The sequence below is a fragment of the Epargyreus clarus genome, unplaced genomic scaffold, assembly GCF_041222505.1.
Source record: "Epargyreus clarus isolate Ecla_fem2 unplaced genomic scaffold, WU_Ecla_fem_2.2 ptg000026l, whole genome shotgun sequence".
NCBI lineage: Eukaryota > Metazoa > Arthropoda > Insecta > Lepidoptera > Hesperiidae > Epargyreus > Epargyreus clarus.
Window position 1 is genome coordinate 7729916 of NW_027332233.1, and position 20152 is coordinate 7750067.

At 33.6% G+C, this 20152-nt stretch overlaps 2 protein-coding genes across 4 annotated transcripts in view; one reads left to right on the forward strand and one right to left on the reverse strand.

The window, feature by feature from the left end:
• Window positions 1-15335, reverse strand: part of Arms (Ankyrin repeat-rich membrane spanning) — a 63578-nt gene extending 48243 nt beyond the window's left edge. Inside the window, exons 1-3 of one of the 3 annotated variants that reach the window (XM_073087615.1) lie at window positions 15223-15335; window positions 14666-14780; window positions 12975-13281 (exon numbers count right to left, since the gene is read on the reverse strand). In XM_073087615.1, the coding sequence (XP_072943716.1) occupies window positions 12975-13281; window positions 14666-14700 (342 nt within the window). In that variant the 5' untranslated portion in view covers window positions 14701-14780; window positions 15223-15335. Of the gene's footprint in view, window positions 1-12974; window positions 13282-14665; window positions 15108-15222 lie in introns of those variants that run through there. The other 2 variants (XM_073087620.1, XM_073087617.1) reach the window with 2 other exon arrangements.
• Window positions 15336-17944: 2609 nt separating this feature from the next.
• Window positions 17945-20133, forward strand: LOC140753194 (tRNA (guanine-N(7)-)-methyltransferase). Its single transcript, XM_073087639.1, has 6 exons — window positions 17945-18182; window positions 18500-18618; window positions 18984-19168; window positions 19248-19361; window positions 19528-19629; window positions 19903-20133. The coding sequence occupies exons 1-6, from the start codon at window positions 18109-18111 to the stop codon at window positions 20038-20040; spliced, it is 732 nt and encodes a 243-aa protein (XP_072943740.1). The 5' UTR covers window positions 17945-18108; the 3' UTR covers window positions 20041-20133.
• Window positions 20134-20152: the final 19 nt, after the last annotated feature.

Sequence of the window (20152 nt, forward strand, 5' to 3'; positions counted from 1 at the left end):
ACAATTAAATGTGTATAAATAAAAGTGCTAAATAAAGTTTTATAGTCTGAAATGGAATGCCATGTCTTTCCCATGAATGTAACTGTCCACTTTCTGGTAGCTATTTGTTGGATTTCCTAACTACTAAAACGCAGATATTTGGCATGTCCAAAAATCATAAATGACGTTAAGGTTTCATATACAAGAGAAACACACTATAATACAATTGACTTTATCACGCTCATTTATCAAAGTGCGCTCGTGGCCATTTGGTTACAGTAATTTGTGAAAATCCGTAACCGCAAGGTGCGCAAGGCTGACTCCACCATTGTCTTAGTACAGCCGTTTATAAATGATAATATTTAACATACTTAAGAACATTTACTTTTCTTATAAGTACTTAATTTTTAATTGTTATTTATCAGATTTAAATATGACATTAATGCTTTAACAGTGGAGACTAGGTTGTGATTTGTTTTCTTGAATGAGTGTGTAGTATATTAACATGCACTTGGCCAACGCGGGTAACTCTGGCTTATTAACTAAGCCTTTCTCTCTCTGGTAAGGGAGCTGTGCTCAGCAGTACGACGGTAATAAGTTGATGATTATGGAAAAAATTATTGACTCTATTTTCATTACATATTACTACATTTTTTAAACAACGTTCAACAACTAATATCAGTATTGAGAAAATTCCCAGATCTTGTCATATACACATATAAGATAATTATCCTGACCATGCATATTGATGCTCCCAACTCCCAAACACCATAATCACGATGTTTCGTTGGGGTATTGGCTTACCTCTAGGTTTGCACGTGTAGCAAGTACCGTCATTCGATATGGAATACAATCTTGAGGCATAATGTTTTGCATGCAGTGCTTGCTCGTGTTTTATTATCCACGCCTTGTTGTTAACTCGCACGTGGAACCATTTTTGTTCTCAGAATTACACGGTTATTTTAGCCAAATAAATATTTTTATATATGCATAAATAGCCTAGATAGGCATACCTATGCATGTCTAGTTTTTCAAAATTATATGCATAGAACATAATTTTGAATTGCTATAACGATAAAGGAAAACATCGTAAGAAAACCCTGAGAGTTAAAAAAAAGTTGTCGAAAGGTGTTTGAAATCTATTAAAGCGCCGGAGACTCTTTCTATTCGTTTCGAGCGCTATACCGGCTCTTCGAAAAGGTCCAAAACGAGCTCCTCTTTAAAACCAGTAATGCATTTATGATATCGCTGGTGTTGCAAATTACCTTAAACGTAAGGTAGGTACTTTCTATCCTCTCCCTCTAGTTCCGGGACCAGAATAGGGCTACGGTATCCCCTGCCCTTGGTAAGAGGCAACTAAACGGGGGCTTCCGGGGTTGCGGCCGGCAAGAGTGGGAGCTCGAACCGCCCGGCCAGCGACCCCGGGAAGGGCGGCGGTATGTGTGGTCGCATATTGTCGTACGCACCAGACGGTGTGGAGAGCGTCAAGCTCACCTGGGCGGAGCCCGACGGAGCAGCGCACTGGGAGGACTCCGGTCGCTTTCCTTTGGAGATCCCGGAGTCATCTACATAGCGCTGAGGACGGCCACTGGGGGGTTATAGTGCGGTAAAATTCCCACATAACCTCGTGTCGCTCCCACTACACCGGGTACGTTTTGAAGGTTTCCCCACTCGAAAAAAAAAAGGTTTCTTCCATCCGCCGTAAGTAATCCGCTTTATCATGAAGTTTGTTTTTAAAACACCTAATGGTAAAATGATACGTTGCTGATACAAGTGTCTGCAATATAGTTTAAACAGATAATTTACTTACAGTGTTATGAACTTATGACTAACTGTCGTGATATGCAAATTATTTTTACAGCTTTCAAAGTGTCACGACCAGTAATTAACTTGCTCAACTCTGCTTTAAATAGGTAATTATTGTAGGTTTATTACCTCCTTTTGTCTGTTATCTGATTGCTACGTCTATAAGTATTTATTGTATCTAGTGGAACAAATTATCCATTGGTATTTATGTATAAAACTTGTGTCTAAATGTATTTATTTTTAACACAATAATTAGACTAAAACATATAGACTAATACAGTGAATAATGTGATTTGAAACATAAAGCGTGGTAACAATGAATAGGTATTTTAGAACGTAATCTTAGATCTAAGAACCAGATTGAAATTTAGATTAAGAATTTCAATAAATGTAAAAGAACAAACGGTTGTAAATCTATGAAGTATAATAAAATAAGTAATAATTTATTTGTAAAGTATACAACTTTAGTAAACTTGCTCTCGCTCCGTTATAGCTACCCGTAATAAACATATTATTTAAATATTTTTCTACACAAGGCATACCGAATACTTTTACGAGTGCCCTATTCATTATTGTATTAAGAAAGCATCGGTACAATAAATTTGGATTAAAAATTCTCGCAAAGGAAGTCCATTACGGGATTAGTTGTCAGTGTCAGCAGTATACTTTTGAAAAGGATATTCTTTGTAATTTCGATAGTGCCTTGCTAGTGACTCTACATCGCTTTACGTAACTTATTTTTAGACGTTTAGTATTATTACGAAGAAATAGAGGTGACCTTAGGCGTAACTTTACTGGAATAATTCCATAGGATGGGCACTAACGACGGCTCGTTAGATTGTCACTTATCTAACAAAAAACTTTGTAATCATATTCACCAAAGTTTTTTTTTAATAATGTAGCTGACGACAATACAGTCCACCTGATGATAAGTGGCGAGATGGACAACCATGGACAAACCATGGACATCTGTAATCAACCCCAGATAGGATTAGATATTCCCACATGAGGTCGGCCAAAGATGCGCCGCTACTTCTGAGGACTAAGCTGGAACGCCTCGGAAAAGTCTGTCTCCCTTACCACATCCTTCAAACCAGAACACAGCAGCGCTTAACACTGTTGTCATTAGGTAGAAATAGGTGTGGCGGTGGTGCCGCCGGAGTCGAACCACAAAGGGTTCTACCACCTTCAGTCTGACAACCTTTTCTATGCGTGTAGTGGTTTTCGGATTTCGGAACCTGTAGTCAGCGTCATAAACGATTTTCCAGTTTCGCCAACTAATAAGTATTAATTTTATCGTTAATTTAATAAACTTATGGTCTTAAAAATTAAGACTTTATGTTATTTGTCAATAAAATGAGTAATTATTTAACGATTTTTAATAAAATGTTAAATATTAATTCATATTCGATAAACTCTTCTACTTCTTACGTAGTTTGCACAACCTAGCAACATTATGTGGGCTAGTGCGGCCCCCGCCACATGCACTGAAGTTTGTCAGGCTATACATACTCGTAAAATGCGCAAACTGAAGTCTAATCACTCGTTACTATCAATGACCGTTCAAAATCGGGGTGCAGTGATGATGTCATATAGGGAATGTACTGACTGACGCATAAACACGTTGCCGCACGTCAACCTTGAACGTAAACTACGAGTACTTAAACGAACATAAACGACGCGTAAATCGATTACATTTTACCTAATTACTTTTTACTAGATAGCTATATAAATGTAAAATAGATACCTACATAGATTCACGAAGTCGGTAAAATTGTCGCCAAAAGTATTGTTCGGTGCAAAAGTTTTATTCTATAGTAGGCTGACATTACAAATTTGTGGTGTAAAATGTATTGAGAGTGTATTGTAGAGCTGTTAACCGCTTATATATTGTGCTAGGACAAATGCCTTGCAGTAATTTAAATCAGAAAAATGATATTAGAGTGCGCACGTACTACCACACATGCCTGTTATTTGCCAATCAAAGATCGAAAATGTACTTGAATAGGCAGAAATAGTCTAATTTCGACATTTGGTAGGTAGGCCAAACAATGGATAGATAGTACTAATACTACTAATAACAAGCCTCCCCAGACCGAACTGGATATATCAATAAAATTAAATTTGTTAAATTCATATTTGGAATGTACGCACTGCTCTACTATTCGTCTATGTTGTCGTTTGACAGTTATTATTATTCCAGTATATTATTATTTGCCATAAAGCAAAAAAATAACATAGTGTGAAGAGTCGCTAACAACGCACTAGAGTAAACGGCATGCAAACAATTTGTATGAGTAGTATGGATCCGACGTTTTGTAATGAGTCACATAGAACTTTTGTGGATAAACTGCGACGGTACCACCTTTATACCGATTTCTGACTCTTAGCTACTTTGTTACTGATTCGGGACGAACGAATTCCGTACCATTGCACCAAATTACGCAAACATTCTATTCTAAACTTAAAATATACCGTGTCTATAATTTGAGGATATGTCTCCGTCGTACAGAACCAGTGCATAACACTTCACACGATGTTCGAAACTTGACCCACTACGCCGCTCTACTTAAACTTGCCAGTACATTTACAACGTCGTTACAGCATATAATACAATTCCATTATTTAAACTAATGAGTATTGTAATTCTGGTAGACACGTTATAAACTACTGATAATATACTGTTGTTCTACTAACTACCACGAAGCGCGGCAATAATTTTTTTAAATAGGCAGGCATTCGGAAAATTTCATGGTATTTTTCAATGCTTTTAATGCATATTTCTAGCAACTCTGATTCACAATTAAAGAGAAAGGGATACTTCGTTTGACAGCTTATGCTTAAATGGCAAATTGACAACTGAAAATTTAATAGGTATAATTATTTGAACTATACGCTGAATTATTTTGCTATAATTTTAAGTTTATAAAAGAGTTGAATTTTAAATATGTGATATGTTTGAAGATGTTTTTTTAAATATTTGTTTACAGTTTTTGCAAGAAAAGCCTGTATAAACAATTTGAAACCCTTTCGTATGGGGGGCAAAGGTTTGTGGGCTTAAGAAAATATATTCGGTGGCTCGGAGTCGGCGCCTTAAATGAATTTTCTTGGTAGATTTCTGTGGCCGACATTTGATAAGTCTACAATCCTGTCTGGGGTTTATTACAGGTATCCATTAGTTGTATTGCATGTGCCTTTGGTACCTTTATGTTTATCTATAATAAAAATACATTTTCGATTATATTAATTAAGTAGTTGCCCTTACAATAAACTTGTGAAATCAACGTTTAATCTTGCTAATAGACCCATTATGTTAGATAAGTGTAAGTAAACGCCTAATCCCCATGTCAAGTGTACTAATAATAAACTTTAATCAAGCAAGAAACTAGAGCACTTCGTGCAATTATAAATGCCATACAATCTCACGTGTTCAGTAATTAACAAATTCTTGTTAAGAACACTATAATACTTTGAAAGGTCTTCAATCATAACTCATAAGGTAAACTAATTAAAACTTATTTCCCCGTAAGACGATTTGAATTATTACTCTGTAATTTGTAACATAAACTAATCCTTTAAGCTCTTTCAAGAAAACTGTAGCCATCCAATTTTTTTAAGTCATTGATAAAGTTGCTTTGCCAACAAAAATCAATCAGAAGCTTTTGAAGATTGTAATTAAACAGTGATACATACTCACATCTAAATGTGTATCAAATCAGAATTTCTACCACTGTGCGGATGTGTTCATCCGCTGTTGGTACTAAAGCATAATATTTTGTATGCTAGGAATTACTCATGTTGTACCAATTTCCCTCGTTTGGATCTTGTTTACTAATTTCATAGGATAAGTCACCAGACTTTACAAGAAATCAGACATCTGAATTAAATAAATAATAATTATTTTTGTATTAAAATTTGTATACAATTTAACTTACTATAGGTTTGCGTTTGGTCGCAATTTGACCTGATGTTAAATGAAACGCAGCCTTGTAAAAAGTATTTTTGTATGCAGATAGAGCATTTTTTTAGTTTTGGAAATTTGATAAGAAATTTTGTAACTTCAAGCTAAAGTCCTACGGTTCCTACGGTTTCCTACGGTTTTTAAGGCCAAATTTCTATCTATCTCATAATTTGTGTAGGTGTATATAATATCTCCATATTAACAGCCTTGATGAGTCGTACGACAGATATGTTAAAGGATAGCAGCAAACGTATTTTAAGGATCTTCGTATATAATTTGCATTATAAATTTATTGTGATGACGTTGGTTATGCAAATGAAATGTATACAATAAGGTGATGACGATCTTAGATAGCACAGAAAACTTTTTATACAACATTACGATATTGTGAACCAAGGTTATCTACGGTGTAATTAAAAGGTACGCGGCATGTGAAGCACTTAAAGGTAATCAAACATTTGAACACAAGCATAAAAATAAATAAATAGATGAACGATCTTAGATACTTACTACATAAAACTTTTTATTCAACCTTATGATATTCAAAGTGTCGCCGTCAACCTATACCCATTGCTGGCTGGAGTCTCCTTTGAGAGTGTGGGGCCTTTAGGAAAGGGTCCTAGTTGGCCAAATGCGAAGGTGCGGAATTCATACCCTATGAGATTTTTTTAAAAGAACTCTCAGGTCTGCTGTTTCCTCACGATGTTTTCCATCACCGTTTCAGCAAATGATTATCAACTACTAATACGCCGATTTGAGAAATCAGTTGTGCGTCCCTAAGATACCTCAATGGACAGTTTCCAGCCATCAAGCTAGCACTGCTTCAATGAAAATTAAAATTCAAACAAAACAAAACTCAAACTATACCAAGGTTTAGTATGATGTAATTAAACAATGCGTGGAATTTGGAGTAGTTAATGACAGTGACATATTTTAACAAAAACAGCATACATACGATGCTGATCAGAAACTAACGAAACTACATTCAAAATTCTTACCACTTCATTGACTTTGACGTTTTTATCTCTTACAAAAAAAAAATGTATTGCTTAAAAATGTGTACAACAAAATATAACATGTATTCAAGCGTACTGAACATAAAAATATAAATGGTTTAGAGCTTCTTAGCCACGCACGCGCTCCACCGCACCGGCTCTACATAATTTATTTTGTAGAGGAGCTACACTTATAAATCGTTTCGGTAACTGCAACTACAAGCATCATTAACTTTTTATAGTTGTATGTCCTTAAACTGTCAGTAAATCTGTAAAGTACAGATAATGCCAGAGCAAGGCCAAATACGAACATTAACACGGACGTGAATATCAAAATACGGAGTTTACATAGGAATGATTTCATAGATTTACTTATTACGCATTTCTATAATTTGTGAGGGTACCACACGTGTCCTAAATATAGCTCGTAAATGTACCAAATATAATTTTCCTAGCGCCGCTGCTGTGATAATATCTACGCTCTTCACTTAATTAGATTTTCCTTGACGAATGACACTTGCAGAAGTGGAGGGCACTTCACTTTATTGTTAATTTGTGACAAATCATGGTTCATTTATTAACCAGAAATAGATTGCGTTGATACTGATGTTGTAAAGGAAAATATAAATAAAAGTAATTTACTAGTAACTTATCGAGTACAGTAAGAAAAGTAATAAAATCTTTAAAAAATTAAGTAAAGCAAGTTACGCTTTTTAATTTATCATTTGAATTAATTAAATTCATCACAAAGTAACAATTTATTAATACTGACACGTGCGGCATTATACTGGTCTTACATGAAGAGGGTTCATCCCCGAGCAGGCAAAAACTTTAATGAATAATTCAGATTTCCGTTCTATGCCAAAAATTCATATATATTGTAGACTTGTAGTTACATATTTAATATCTTTTGATGTGTTGTTTTTGGGTAGGTACTGGTCGTAGTGTGTGTTTATGCCACCCACGACACAAGGAATCAGTGCAAGCTATAATTATGAACACCAAAATGAGTAATGTATATGGAAACTAAATAATTAGGTATAAATTATAAAATTAGCAGCGTAATGTTGGAAGTAATTAAAGATGTTCGTTGGAATTTACGAGTAAATTAACATAGATCAAAAATGTTCAAACAATCTTGACAATTTTACCAGATACCAAGAAATAAAAAGGAAGAAAAATAACAAGCTTTACGAAACATCACTTGGTGACGTAACCATTTCAGAACATGTAAATTGTCAAATAGCTATCTCGGTACGCGATGCAGAAAGCAATGTTATTGAGTTAGATAATTAACACACCTAAGTATCCCTTGTTCACCATAAAGGACTTCATAAGTACGATTGCCGAATCTATAAGTCAAAATGTTTTAATAAGTCTGATTCGTATATATAGAGCGTAGCGATTGATGTCGCTCTCATTAATGAAAAATAAACTATTATCTAGTTGAACTTACTCGTTGGTTGTATTCTGAGTGTGACACATATTGGGTTGACAACACAGCGGTCATTTTATTTAAGGTATTAATTTATCTTTATGAGTGCGGACACGCGCGATTTGTTCGTACACGTTATCTATAATGATAAGAAGCAGCATCTCACGCGCGGTATACATCACTGTATGATTTCCGCGTTTGTATATCTTGAGACAAACGCTAACTAGTCTAACAGCGTACATACCTATAACATATACATAATTTGTTTAAGAACATTTGTTGGCATAAGAAGTTATCTCAGATTTGAGCACATAATTGATATGCCTCTAAAATAATACTAATATTATGAATAGGTAAACTTGGTTCACGTCAGAATGACTAATTCCAAGTCTGTGAATTGTCATTTTTATATCTAATGCTAAATAAAAGCGTATTAAAAAGACATCTCGCTACTGCTAGAAACTAGAGAGAGACGTGCATATAAAAAATTAATCCTTAATCTATTTTCCCCGACGTCCTTTATAAATAAGACAAATAAATTATAAGATTTTTTTTATATACTTAGTATAGGAGTAGCAGACGAGCATGCAGTCCACCTGTTTGTAAGTGACTACTGCCGCCCATGGACATCTATCTGTAATCAACCCCAAATAGGATTAGATTCCTAGTCGAGATCACCGCTACCCCTGAGGAGCTGGAATGCCAGAAAAGTATCTCATCCTTCAAACTATAACACAGCAGCGCTTAACACTGCTGTTATTAGGTAGAAAAAATTGTGGTGGCGGAGTCGAACTACAAAGGGTTCTACCACCTTAACCTAATATGAAAACCTTAATAATATTTATATTTTTCTTACATATGTTATCAATATATTTAAAGTTTAACGTAAAATAATAATTAAATAACGGGAATGGAATGCATCTAAGCATTCCTGAGTTTAATTTAATTTTATCATTCAACTGTAAATTTATTGTGGTTGTATTTTACAGGTAATAGATATAGTATTTATACTCTCAAAGTATTGGGACAAGAATCTTTATTTGTTCTGCACGCATATTATGACTGCTGGCAGTTTTATAACGTATCTTATACATATAAATAATTATGTCTATTAGGTACACAGCAGGTACATATCGTGATGCTCGCATGTCTGTCTAATTTATTAAGTAATCGGTGTTTCCCTATGTGGCTGTGAAGTCGTTGTAAATGTTGTCATGGGCCAAATTTGTCAAATGAGGATGGTTGGTAAATATGTATATTAAACCTTCCAATCTAGGGATTGAGGATGGCTTGTTTTTTTATGACAAAGCTTACGGATAACGTGTCGTTACACCCACATCACTATCATCTGTTGATCTAAGATAATCATTGTAATGGTATCGTAAAGGAATATATTATATTCGTAACAAAGGAATTGCCTGTTTTTTACTCTACCTACGCGCATTTATTATGTGCACGGGGACGACTCTACCTTTTGTTGGACGTTACTGATGCGTAACTCTAGAAAAGTTGACTTCAAATGTTTATTCGCAGTACGACGACCTTCCTTTATTTACTACCAATACTTTTTATTATTCACCCTTGACCTTCAATTTCATAGGTTCGACTCTATTTAACAACAAGGACTTATATATTGTGCTAATAGTCTTTAACAAACAACACGTTCCGTTCTGAAAAATGCGATGTTTGTAACGTGTAACACATTTCAAATCAAGACAATAATCTTATCTATAAGTGTTGAGTTCAATAGAAATTCCATTGATGTACAGCGATAACTCCGGAACAAACATTATGCTCACATGTCAGAGAATAATGTTGGGTTACCTGTTTGCACATTTTTAGTTTGTCTAAACATGAGGTTAGCGCGGTGATACGGTTGATCTTAGGTTTGCTATAAAATGACAGCTAATGTCCCCCGTGTGTTACCGCACGCGACATGAGACATGAAACAGGGCCGTTACCACCATAATTATTGTATATAGGTACATATATGTTTTGTACAATTTAGACGCGACGTTGCTTAAAATTTCAATAAAGACTATAATAATCCAGACACACAGAACACAGAAGTGTTCTTTCTTTTTCATAAATCTTTCATAAACAGACGTTGTATTAATGACCTATGCTTAAGATTAATTAAAATTGCAAACCAGTCATGTTCCAAAAATTAAGTGAGATAGTAGTGATGGATTGAATTTTTAGCTGAGTAAAGACGGATGAGTATTTAAAAATAAACATGATAAATGTAGTGATAACCTAAAAACATAACACTAACGGAATCTGGCCGATGCGAAACTTCAATGAGGCAGGCCCACTCACTCCTCATTTAGATTTATTGTTTACATTGATATTAATGATGCGAATGATAATGATATCTGGATAGACACGCATATGTCAATTTATAAGGCTCCGCGAATCATGTTATCAGTGATTCTAGTAATATCACAAATTAGGTAAGCACAATATTGCGATAATTATAATTATGAAGATAACAATAAATATAAATTTAGTCCCTCGGCTCAAATGATCGTCAATTCGTCAAACAAGGTTTTATTATAAATACTATGGTGTTTTTAGTCAAATACTATGCAAATGCGCAAATTGATCTTGCTTAAACCATTTGAAAGCGATGTTACAGGAAGACTTCAAACGTATAAGGTTTGCAAACGTAGTCCTTTGATGTGTCTGTATTTTGGAGATAACAGTCGTTACATAAGGACTTTTATGTTTATTTGGCTGTGCTGATATTCAAAACAGGAGATGACATTTTGATTAGAGCCTCGTGCTGTAAAGTAACAACAAGGCCTATCTCGGTTTTCAGACTACACTTGGTCAATATACTTTCTAAACTATGACAGAATAGTAAATATATTATATGCCACATGAATGACATTCTTTAATTATGTTGTCGCTAACTAACATTATCAAACTCTATAAAACATACGTGCAGATAGTAATTATAATTGGTAACCAAGTCTCTAAATGAACAATGCTCTTTGTACTGTGAGACGCGAGTCATCAAGCATAATTTCTCCAAGTGGCGGTTCAATTGTCGGGAGTAGATTGAATACACGCGCTTCGTTCCCGGTAATAAATTTGTGCCATGCACTCATATCACATGTTGCCTGCATATGACATTCTGCGACCATTGCATTGTCCGTATTCATATAATAAACATTAGTCCGTTTAAGTTAATTTCAACCCGTTCATAGTAACCTGCTTTCTATCACTTTCTATCAAAGGGTTTTAACGTTTAGGTATAGTTCGATTTTGGGAGAGAGATCCCTCTTCCATAGATAGGGTTGAAGCAAGAACTGCTCTACATTTTTTATTGCCAGTTAAAGGTTACCGAAAAGTGGCTAATCTGTATCTTAATTTATGTACATGATACGAAATACAAATAGTCGTCTTACGTTTTTAAATCTCTCTTTCTTCGTACAATATAATCCTAAAAACGGTTCTTATCAACTTTTAAAGGATTTTCAAACTAAATATAGATATTTTAAAAAATCTATTGTGTATGACTTAAAAAATTAAGGTGAAACAAAATTAGTAATTGTAATCCGTAATCACTTTTAGGAACTGCTGTGGTTTATGGCTGGATAAACGTAGGGTCTTTAGTCTTACCGTAACTCGTTTGAAAGATGTAAGATGTCTTAACAATACAAAAGAATCGCAACCTTGAATGTCCCGTTGGAAGATTACAATGGTTAGTTGTCCTTGGGACCCGGTTTACTTTGCTTTTAACTAAAGAGAGCGTTACTTTCACAATTTTGATTGAGAATACTATCTTATTACGTGACTTCGTATTATTTTGATATTTAGAAATGAAATGCAATGTATGACGACATTTTTGAACATAATCATGATGTACCTACCTATAAATGTGTGTACGCCACGTTTCTGAATTATGAAAGTATGTTAACTCTGGCGTTGAATATGTTTTATGACTGCATTTGGGTCACATCTATTTGACGTTGCATTAGAAACAATCGTGTCTTTTACTAGGCGTTTAACTGAAGGTTAAAAAATTTTATTGAGTTACAAATAAAATCTAATTCAGTACATTTGATGTTTATTCTCTATTGTTTTTTAGACTTAGTAATTTCCTATTTGATGACTTATATGTACCTACTTATTAAATTTTGGAAGTAATCAATTACTTTATATTACGATAAAGAAGAGCAATTGTCGATGTTATCCTTGAATATAGGTGGCCATTTTTCTGAAAAAAATAGGTGGAGTACCTGAGGTCATTGCAAGAGATCAGTAACAGGCAACAGCCCCACGTACTCGGACTAACTCGGAACGCCTCGGCAGGAAGTTTGTAACGTTCCAGTAATGCACAAAAGTAATACTGACGATAACTAGAACTAGACAGTAAATAGGAATATAACATTCGCGCATTATAATAAAAGAAATAAATCACAGGTTTGCTTTGTAATCTCTTGTGCTAGATCGCTAACTTGACGGCCTAATAGGCAAGATTTTGTTCAAATGACTAAAAAGAATACAAGGTTACATGACAAAGGGAAACTCAGTTGAGTAAATAAAGTAAACAAAAAGAGCATTTCGGTGCCATTTTGAATGCAAGATCGGTTTTGTAAAACATTCTAAGTTATTATTAATAGGTTATATTTAGAAGACAACAGATAAACGAAATAGGAAAATGCTAGACGTACAAACACACAAAAAAGGATCAGAATAAATATCAACAACAATGGATTACCATGCCAGTTTAAGGATATGCTGGTCAATGGGCATGAGAATCTGAATGAAAATGCCATAACCTCAATACCTCTTGTGCTTTGTGAGGTTCTCCTCCCCAGATATCTCTCCAATGAATGAGATGGTGGAGATGGTTCATGTAGTTATGGTGTCGGTGGTCTCGTTTCTTCCGCGAATCGGTGGGCGAGGGCGGCGCAGTGAGTGACTCCCGGCGGCCATTGTTCACGACCACCACGGCAGACGGTGGCTGTGAGCTCAGCAATCGTTCTGTTTCGGGTTCATCGCTGGACGAAACGCTCTCCGTGAGCAACCGCGCCGATCTAGAGGCGGCTGCGCTCAAACTGTACTGAGAGCCCTCCCTCCTCATTTTGGTAGCACTAATAACACAAACCGACAATAATGGAGAAAGAATTCACTACGTACAGCGAACTGTTTGCGAGTATCAATAAACATTCCCTACATTTGACAGGCGGCCGCGTAAAGAACCGACGCCGGCGCGCTGTCGGACGTGTTACGCGAGCGACGCCGGCCTCAGACTGCGCTGCGGCGACGAGTGCACGCACGTGGCTCGGGTGAGTTGGGTCATGGGTGGGTGACCAATTTCCGACGTCAAAACAATGTTGTGCTGTTGCCGTTGGCAATAGACTGCCGCCATCCGAAAACTAAGCAACAAGGCTGGGCATGTGACAATGACAGTACAAATAATGCAAAAATCATAATATGTAAAAAGTAATATGTGAACCAATAAAATATGTAGTATTAATTAATGTAGTAAATACAATTAAAAGTAGTAAATACAAATTACATTAACAATAAAAAGAATATCTGGTTACTTTGAATTTTATAAGTAACACCAATAAATGTGGAAATTATATATCTCTTATTGCACTAAAATATGTCTTTATGAACATGTAGTTCATAAAGATATATTTTATAGCTACTTAAATAATAATTGAGATGCAGTACATAATTATAATGATAACACTATTTTAGTATTTAATATAATATCATTTATATATTTTTTAGAAAGTTATGAATAAATAAACTTCTTGAGTAATTTATTAAAAGCTGTACAAATTGTATTCATAAATTATTGTATTAGCATTAAATTGAAACGTTAGCATTAAATTTTAGCATTGATTGAAACAATTCACAAATCATGATTAGGTAATGTATTATTATGTAAATATAATTGAGATACTAAGAACATATAATATATTTATTTCATGTTGTAGTAAGGCATTCCATATACATAATGATTTGTAATATATTTAATTGAAGACTATATATAAATTAATGTGACTTTGCCAAGTTCTTTAACTTACAAATCACGACTACTTCTTTTATAAATAGTTTATTGTGAGTATATCTTATAAAACCCTCCATGCCTTGAGCATATTAAATGGGTAACAAAGGACATGGCTTAACAAAGAAAATATTTTTATAACAAAAAAGTGTCGCTAAAGAAAGATGCAGAAAAGGATATTTATAACGTTTTTGACGAAAGAATAAGTTATAATACATGTTATACTAGTAACAATCTATTAATATTAAATTATGCGATGTATTACACGATAACTTTTCCGAATATATTTTAATGAAGTACTCCGTAAATACATCGCCTTGATCCGTTAAATTTAACGGCGGTAATGTAATACTATCGTTCAGTGAACTCTAATAATAAATTGCTGTATTTATATTTGTATTATTACAGTACGGTATTCATACGTGCAGTTAATATAATAAAAAACATTAGCTTACCTGACACAGACTTTCCTTTTGAAAACTGAAGGCATGTAGTTTTTTGCACGATAATCACATTACACAAGTAGAATTGTGATAAAGAAACAATCTGGTGTCATTTAATGGAAATTAACTGCAAGGATATAAAAATCATTAAAACTTTCATTTGAGACCACTTGACATGAACATGACGGCTTTCTACCGTCCCTTGACGTTTGACAACATTGACAACAGACATTTATTTATATTACAAAAAGGGATGGAAGTGCAAGGTTGGACGAGTTCGTGTCCGTGACCACACAACGATATTAATTAGTATTGTTGCATGGGAGTAATAAAATTGTAAGTATGGACGATAAAAGTAAGAAGAACCATCTTATATAAGATATCTGTTGCAAATGTATCCAGTTGTAAGCAGTTAATTATAATTTCATTCTCAAAAATGGCGCTAGTATAGCAAAAAGGTATGAAATGCAGTAATACCCTGGATATAATAATTCTCTATGAGTAATACACAGAGTGAGATTACTGAGGTTTGCTTAGTTGAAAATAGTAATAATAGTATGCGCCGCTACCCCTGAGGACTAAGCTGGAACGCCTCGAAAAAGTATGTCTCCTTTACCACACACTTCAAAATAGAACACAACAACGCTTAACACTGCTGTTTTTAGGCACAAACAGGTTTGAAGGCGATTCCGCCGGGTGGTTCGACTCCCACAAAGAGTTCTATGGACTACTATACTCTTTGCTACCACCTGAAAAATATTTATGAAATTATTTAAATAGAATTTAATAATTTTATTGTTGTGGTGTAAATGACTATTTGTTTGTAAAAATAATATTTTTTTTTATTTCTAAATAATTGGCTACTTGACACTTTTTGGTAAACTGTTTTAATGAATTCATATACGTATTATATATGCCTTTCATTGATCATTTTTTCGAAAAAAGGGCTATTTATTAATAAAAAACATATTTTTATTACGGTAAACGGAACGTTACGCCAAAACAGGCGGTCAAGTGTCATTTCGTAGCGTGACGTCAACACATTGAAAGTATAGAAATAAACTTCGACGCTACACATACTTCAGGGGAAATCTTGGGAATTATTTAACTTTTATTAGTACAATTGCAAGAATGTCAAATTACAAGGCGTGTGCAGTGACGATGTGTTCAAGTATGATCGCTAAATATCCTAACAAATTTGCTTATACAAGTTCCTAAACCCAAATCTCATAAACGTTAAAGAACTTGCAGATTCTTATATGTTTAAATCCTCTGTTTGCAAGCAATGACATGTTATACTATCTATGTAAGTATTATTGAAAAAAAGGAATAATTTTAGTGATTCGTCAATTCCAAATCATTGGAACGGGACGTAATCAAAACAAAACAGCAAGTGGAAGTATTCATATATTTAATATATTATATAGATGTCTATGATAAGAATAGAATTATAAGACGTCTATGAGAATTCTATTTTAAGGGCCCATTCTGTAATTAATAGGACACAATTAAAATATTTCATGACTGTGTTATTAATGATGGTGCATGTGCACTGATTAAGTTACAAGACTGTATAATTAAAAATACATGATTTGCTAATATTAGTATTTTATTACACGATTTCTTTGTTTATTTGGTTTATATGGTTCTATTGGTTATGGTTCTATATGGTTTATAGTGAGTACACACAGTAGAACTTTTGTATATATTTATCATATGTTACAGTTACAATAATTACTACAGATCACCTAAGCTAAATTTTTGTGCTGCTTGCGTGTCTGCTTTTCTTCATTACTAAAATTATTTTCCGTAACAAATGGATATATATTTTTATCACTGTCATTTTCAGAATTAAATTGCAATGCAATAATAGGAACTGTATGGTCACTTTTCTTCCTTCATCTTGTTGGGTAGGTTATGCAAGTAAAGAAGTACTATTTCCCGTGTACTTTACTTTATGTGTTTCAGACTGGTGCCCACTTTCGAAACTTTTGGCTCCTCTTCTTCTAGGCAGGACAGTCATCACATTTTCATTTTCATTGATGTACCTTGTGTTCAGGACAACTTTTACTTTTCATGAAACACAAACTTGCCTTCCTCTTAAACTGCACATACTCTATAACGTTGTCACTATACGATTGTCGGGAAGATCTGTAAATATAAATATAACCAATTAATAACCTTAAAACAGTTCACAAAAGAATATAAGTATATTTAAAAAAATCTTAATAATCACTTGAAGACAACCTTTCTTCTGTCTGAAGTCAGTTAAGAAATGTTTTAATTGTCCGATATGATTAAATGTAAATATAAAGAATGTTTTATTTACGTTGTTTATTTGATATTTCCATAGGTTATCTCACGGAAGTTTTTGTATCCATTTTGATTTATTGCACTGCATATATGGAGATTCTTTAAGCAGGTTCACGCTATCAGCTTTAATATAGTATGGCTTCATTTCGGTTCACAACATATTATAAATTCAACCAACTCTAACAGCAAATGATTTAATTATTATTTGTCTTGTTTGGTTTCGATGTAGTGACGTCACATGACATTTGAGGCAGCACTGTCGCCGTTTTGGGATTTAAAATCCACAGATAAAAAATCGAAAATTTATTTTTAAAAATTAAAATACTTAGAACGTATTAAAAAATAAACGAAATACTGCATAATTTATGTTTACTTATAAGCTATCATATCCAACATATTTCATATTTTATTGTTATAACTGTCAAGTTCCCAATTACTGGAACTATAAATTACTATTTTAATAAATATGTTTCTTAATTTTTCTTAATATGTTCTACCTCTTCGGCTCGCGCCAGGCAGCACCAACATTTGAACACATGTTTGAACACAGTAAACGACGGGTATTTGAGTATTTGTTCAAAGCTTGCTTCAAATATTTGGACTTTGCCATTTGATTTTTTGTTTTTCGAGCCCATATCAAAACATTCAAACTGTAAATATGTGTGGAGCCTGCGGCACATGCGTAAAATCCACTTGCTAGGAGACCATGGCATGAGTGACAGGTTAAAAAAATTAAACAAATAAGTGTTCAAATGTGTGAGCAGTCTCAAAGTCAAATATTTGTTTATGTCTGGCGCAGAGGTTAGGTAGTTTACAAAACCTAACAACATTATGATAGCCAGTAAGTAAAGCACCTACCACACTCATAGAAAAGTTGACGACGTAGTGTTTTTATATAGTCTGTGCCTCTATATGACAACTCACAAAAGTACAACACTGACAAATGTCAGATTTCATTTATGTCAGACATGTCATAACAAGATAAAGAATAATCAATTTTCTTGTTGTAAATTGGTGATGGTGAATAGTTTTATTGACAAACAGGAACTATTCTATTTCAGCCGTTCGGCGTTTTATTGAAGTTATTATGTATGATTTAATTATTATATAGATATTTAAACTTTTCGTCAAAAACAAATACAATGTCACTACCACAAAAAAAGTTCTACCGGCAGCGTGCTCACTCTAACCCTATCGCAGATCACTGTTTTGATTAGTAAGTATACTATTTAATTGGGTTTCATTTATAAATATGGTTTTTGGTATTGTTATTTACAAAAATAAAATAACATTATATTTTAAGAATTTATGAGTAATGTAGTTTTATGTTAACAGTAACAGTTATTACTGTTTGCCCTTCTGGTTACTGAAATGAAATGGGTATTTGCTATTATTATAGGGCACATCCTTACTTTGTTAAATCCAATTGGCCCACAGGCCAGTCAGCTGATTTTGTAGTAGCGTATTAAAATGGGAATTATAAAAGTAAAATATGTTTTATTACTATCATGTGATTATAAAAATTCATTTTAGCCCTGCTCATCCAGATGATTACGACTGGTCCGAATTATATCCAATACTAAAAACAAATGAATTTCAGAAGAAGAAAGTTGAATTTTTAGATGTTGGATGTGGATATGGAGGCCTATTGGGTAATTTTTGAAATACTATCAATTTAAATATATATTTTCTTGTATTAATATTATTTTATACTAGCTGTGCCTCGCAGTTTCGGCCGCATTAAAAAGAAACAGGGGCACAGCTAGTTCTAAAATATAAGTAGCCTAATTTACTCCGTATTACATCAGCTACCTGCCAATAAAAGTCCTGTCAAAATCCAGCCATTTCAGGGATTAGCCAGAACAAACAGACAGGCTAAAATTGAAAAAAAATGTTATCTTGGTATATGTACCATATGTATATTAATATGCATGTAGTAAATAGTGGTTATTTCAATATTACAAACAGACACTCCAATTTTATTTATATGTATAGATGATTCATTCAACTGTTCTAGTTACGTTGGCTCCTATGTTTCCCGAAACTTTGATGCTTGGATTGGAGATTCGTGTAAAAGTGTCAGATTACGTAAATGACCGAATCAATGCCTTAAGGATCCAAAGTCCTGATAGTTACCAAAACATAGCTGTCTTAAGAACAAATGCCATGAAATATCTACCAAATTTCTTTCACAAGGGACAGGTATGTTAGTAGTTAATTCATTCTGATATAACCATGTGTATTCAATTAGTTGAGATTAATACAATCCTATAATTTTCAGCTTAAAAAGGTGTTCTTTTTGTATCCCGACCCTCACTTTAAAAAGGCCAAGCATAAATGGAGAATTATTAATAAATGGTTATTGTCAGAATATGCTTATGTTCTGGCTGAGCAGGTCTGTATCTGAATATGAGGAATATTACTGTTTTTATCAACTAATAATATATTAAAAATCAGTGGGAATTTATGTTATGAAAGAGAAACATTTTGTGCATATAATATTTATTCAAGATAGTATAAAATGTGGAAAACATATTGGATATAAAAATAAATTGTTTTAGGGAATTGTGTATACTGTTACTGATGTAAAGGACTTACATGAATGGATGGTAACACATTTTGAAGAACATCCATTGTTTGAGAGACTATCCAGCGAAGAATTGGTATGATGATTGAATAATAAATGAATAGTACTTTTACCTAATACCTTTTACCAAATCCACAGTTATTGAGGTTGTATGATTAAATTCTAGCCTTAAGGCTATGCATCTCGTTTTTGTTTAAATGTTGTAGGATTTCTATTTAACAAAAGTTTAAATCCTTTACTATCAATATCATAACATGAAAATTTGATTTGATATTTCCAAGACCCATATGGAACTATAGAACTTTTTGTAATAATTTTGTATTAATATATAACCTTAACTCTATTCCAGAAAAATGATATAGTTGTGGACAAATTATTCGAAAGCTCAGAAGAGGGTCAGAAGGTGACACGAAATCGTGGTGATAAATTTCTAGCTGTATTCAGAAGAATTAGTAATAACTGTGAGGACAAACAGACTACGAAATAAATAACCTTATTTTTAAATTCATTCAATTTAAGTGAATAAAACACTTCTAAAAATTAAGTTATACAAGCTGTCAATAATGCTGTTCTTGAATTATTTTTGTTATTTGTTCTTC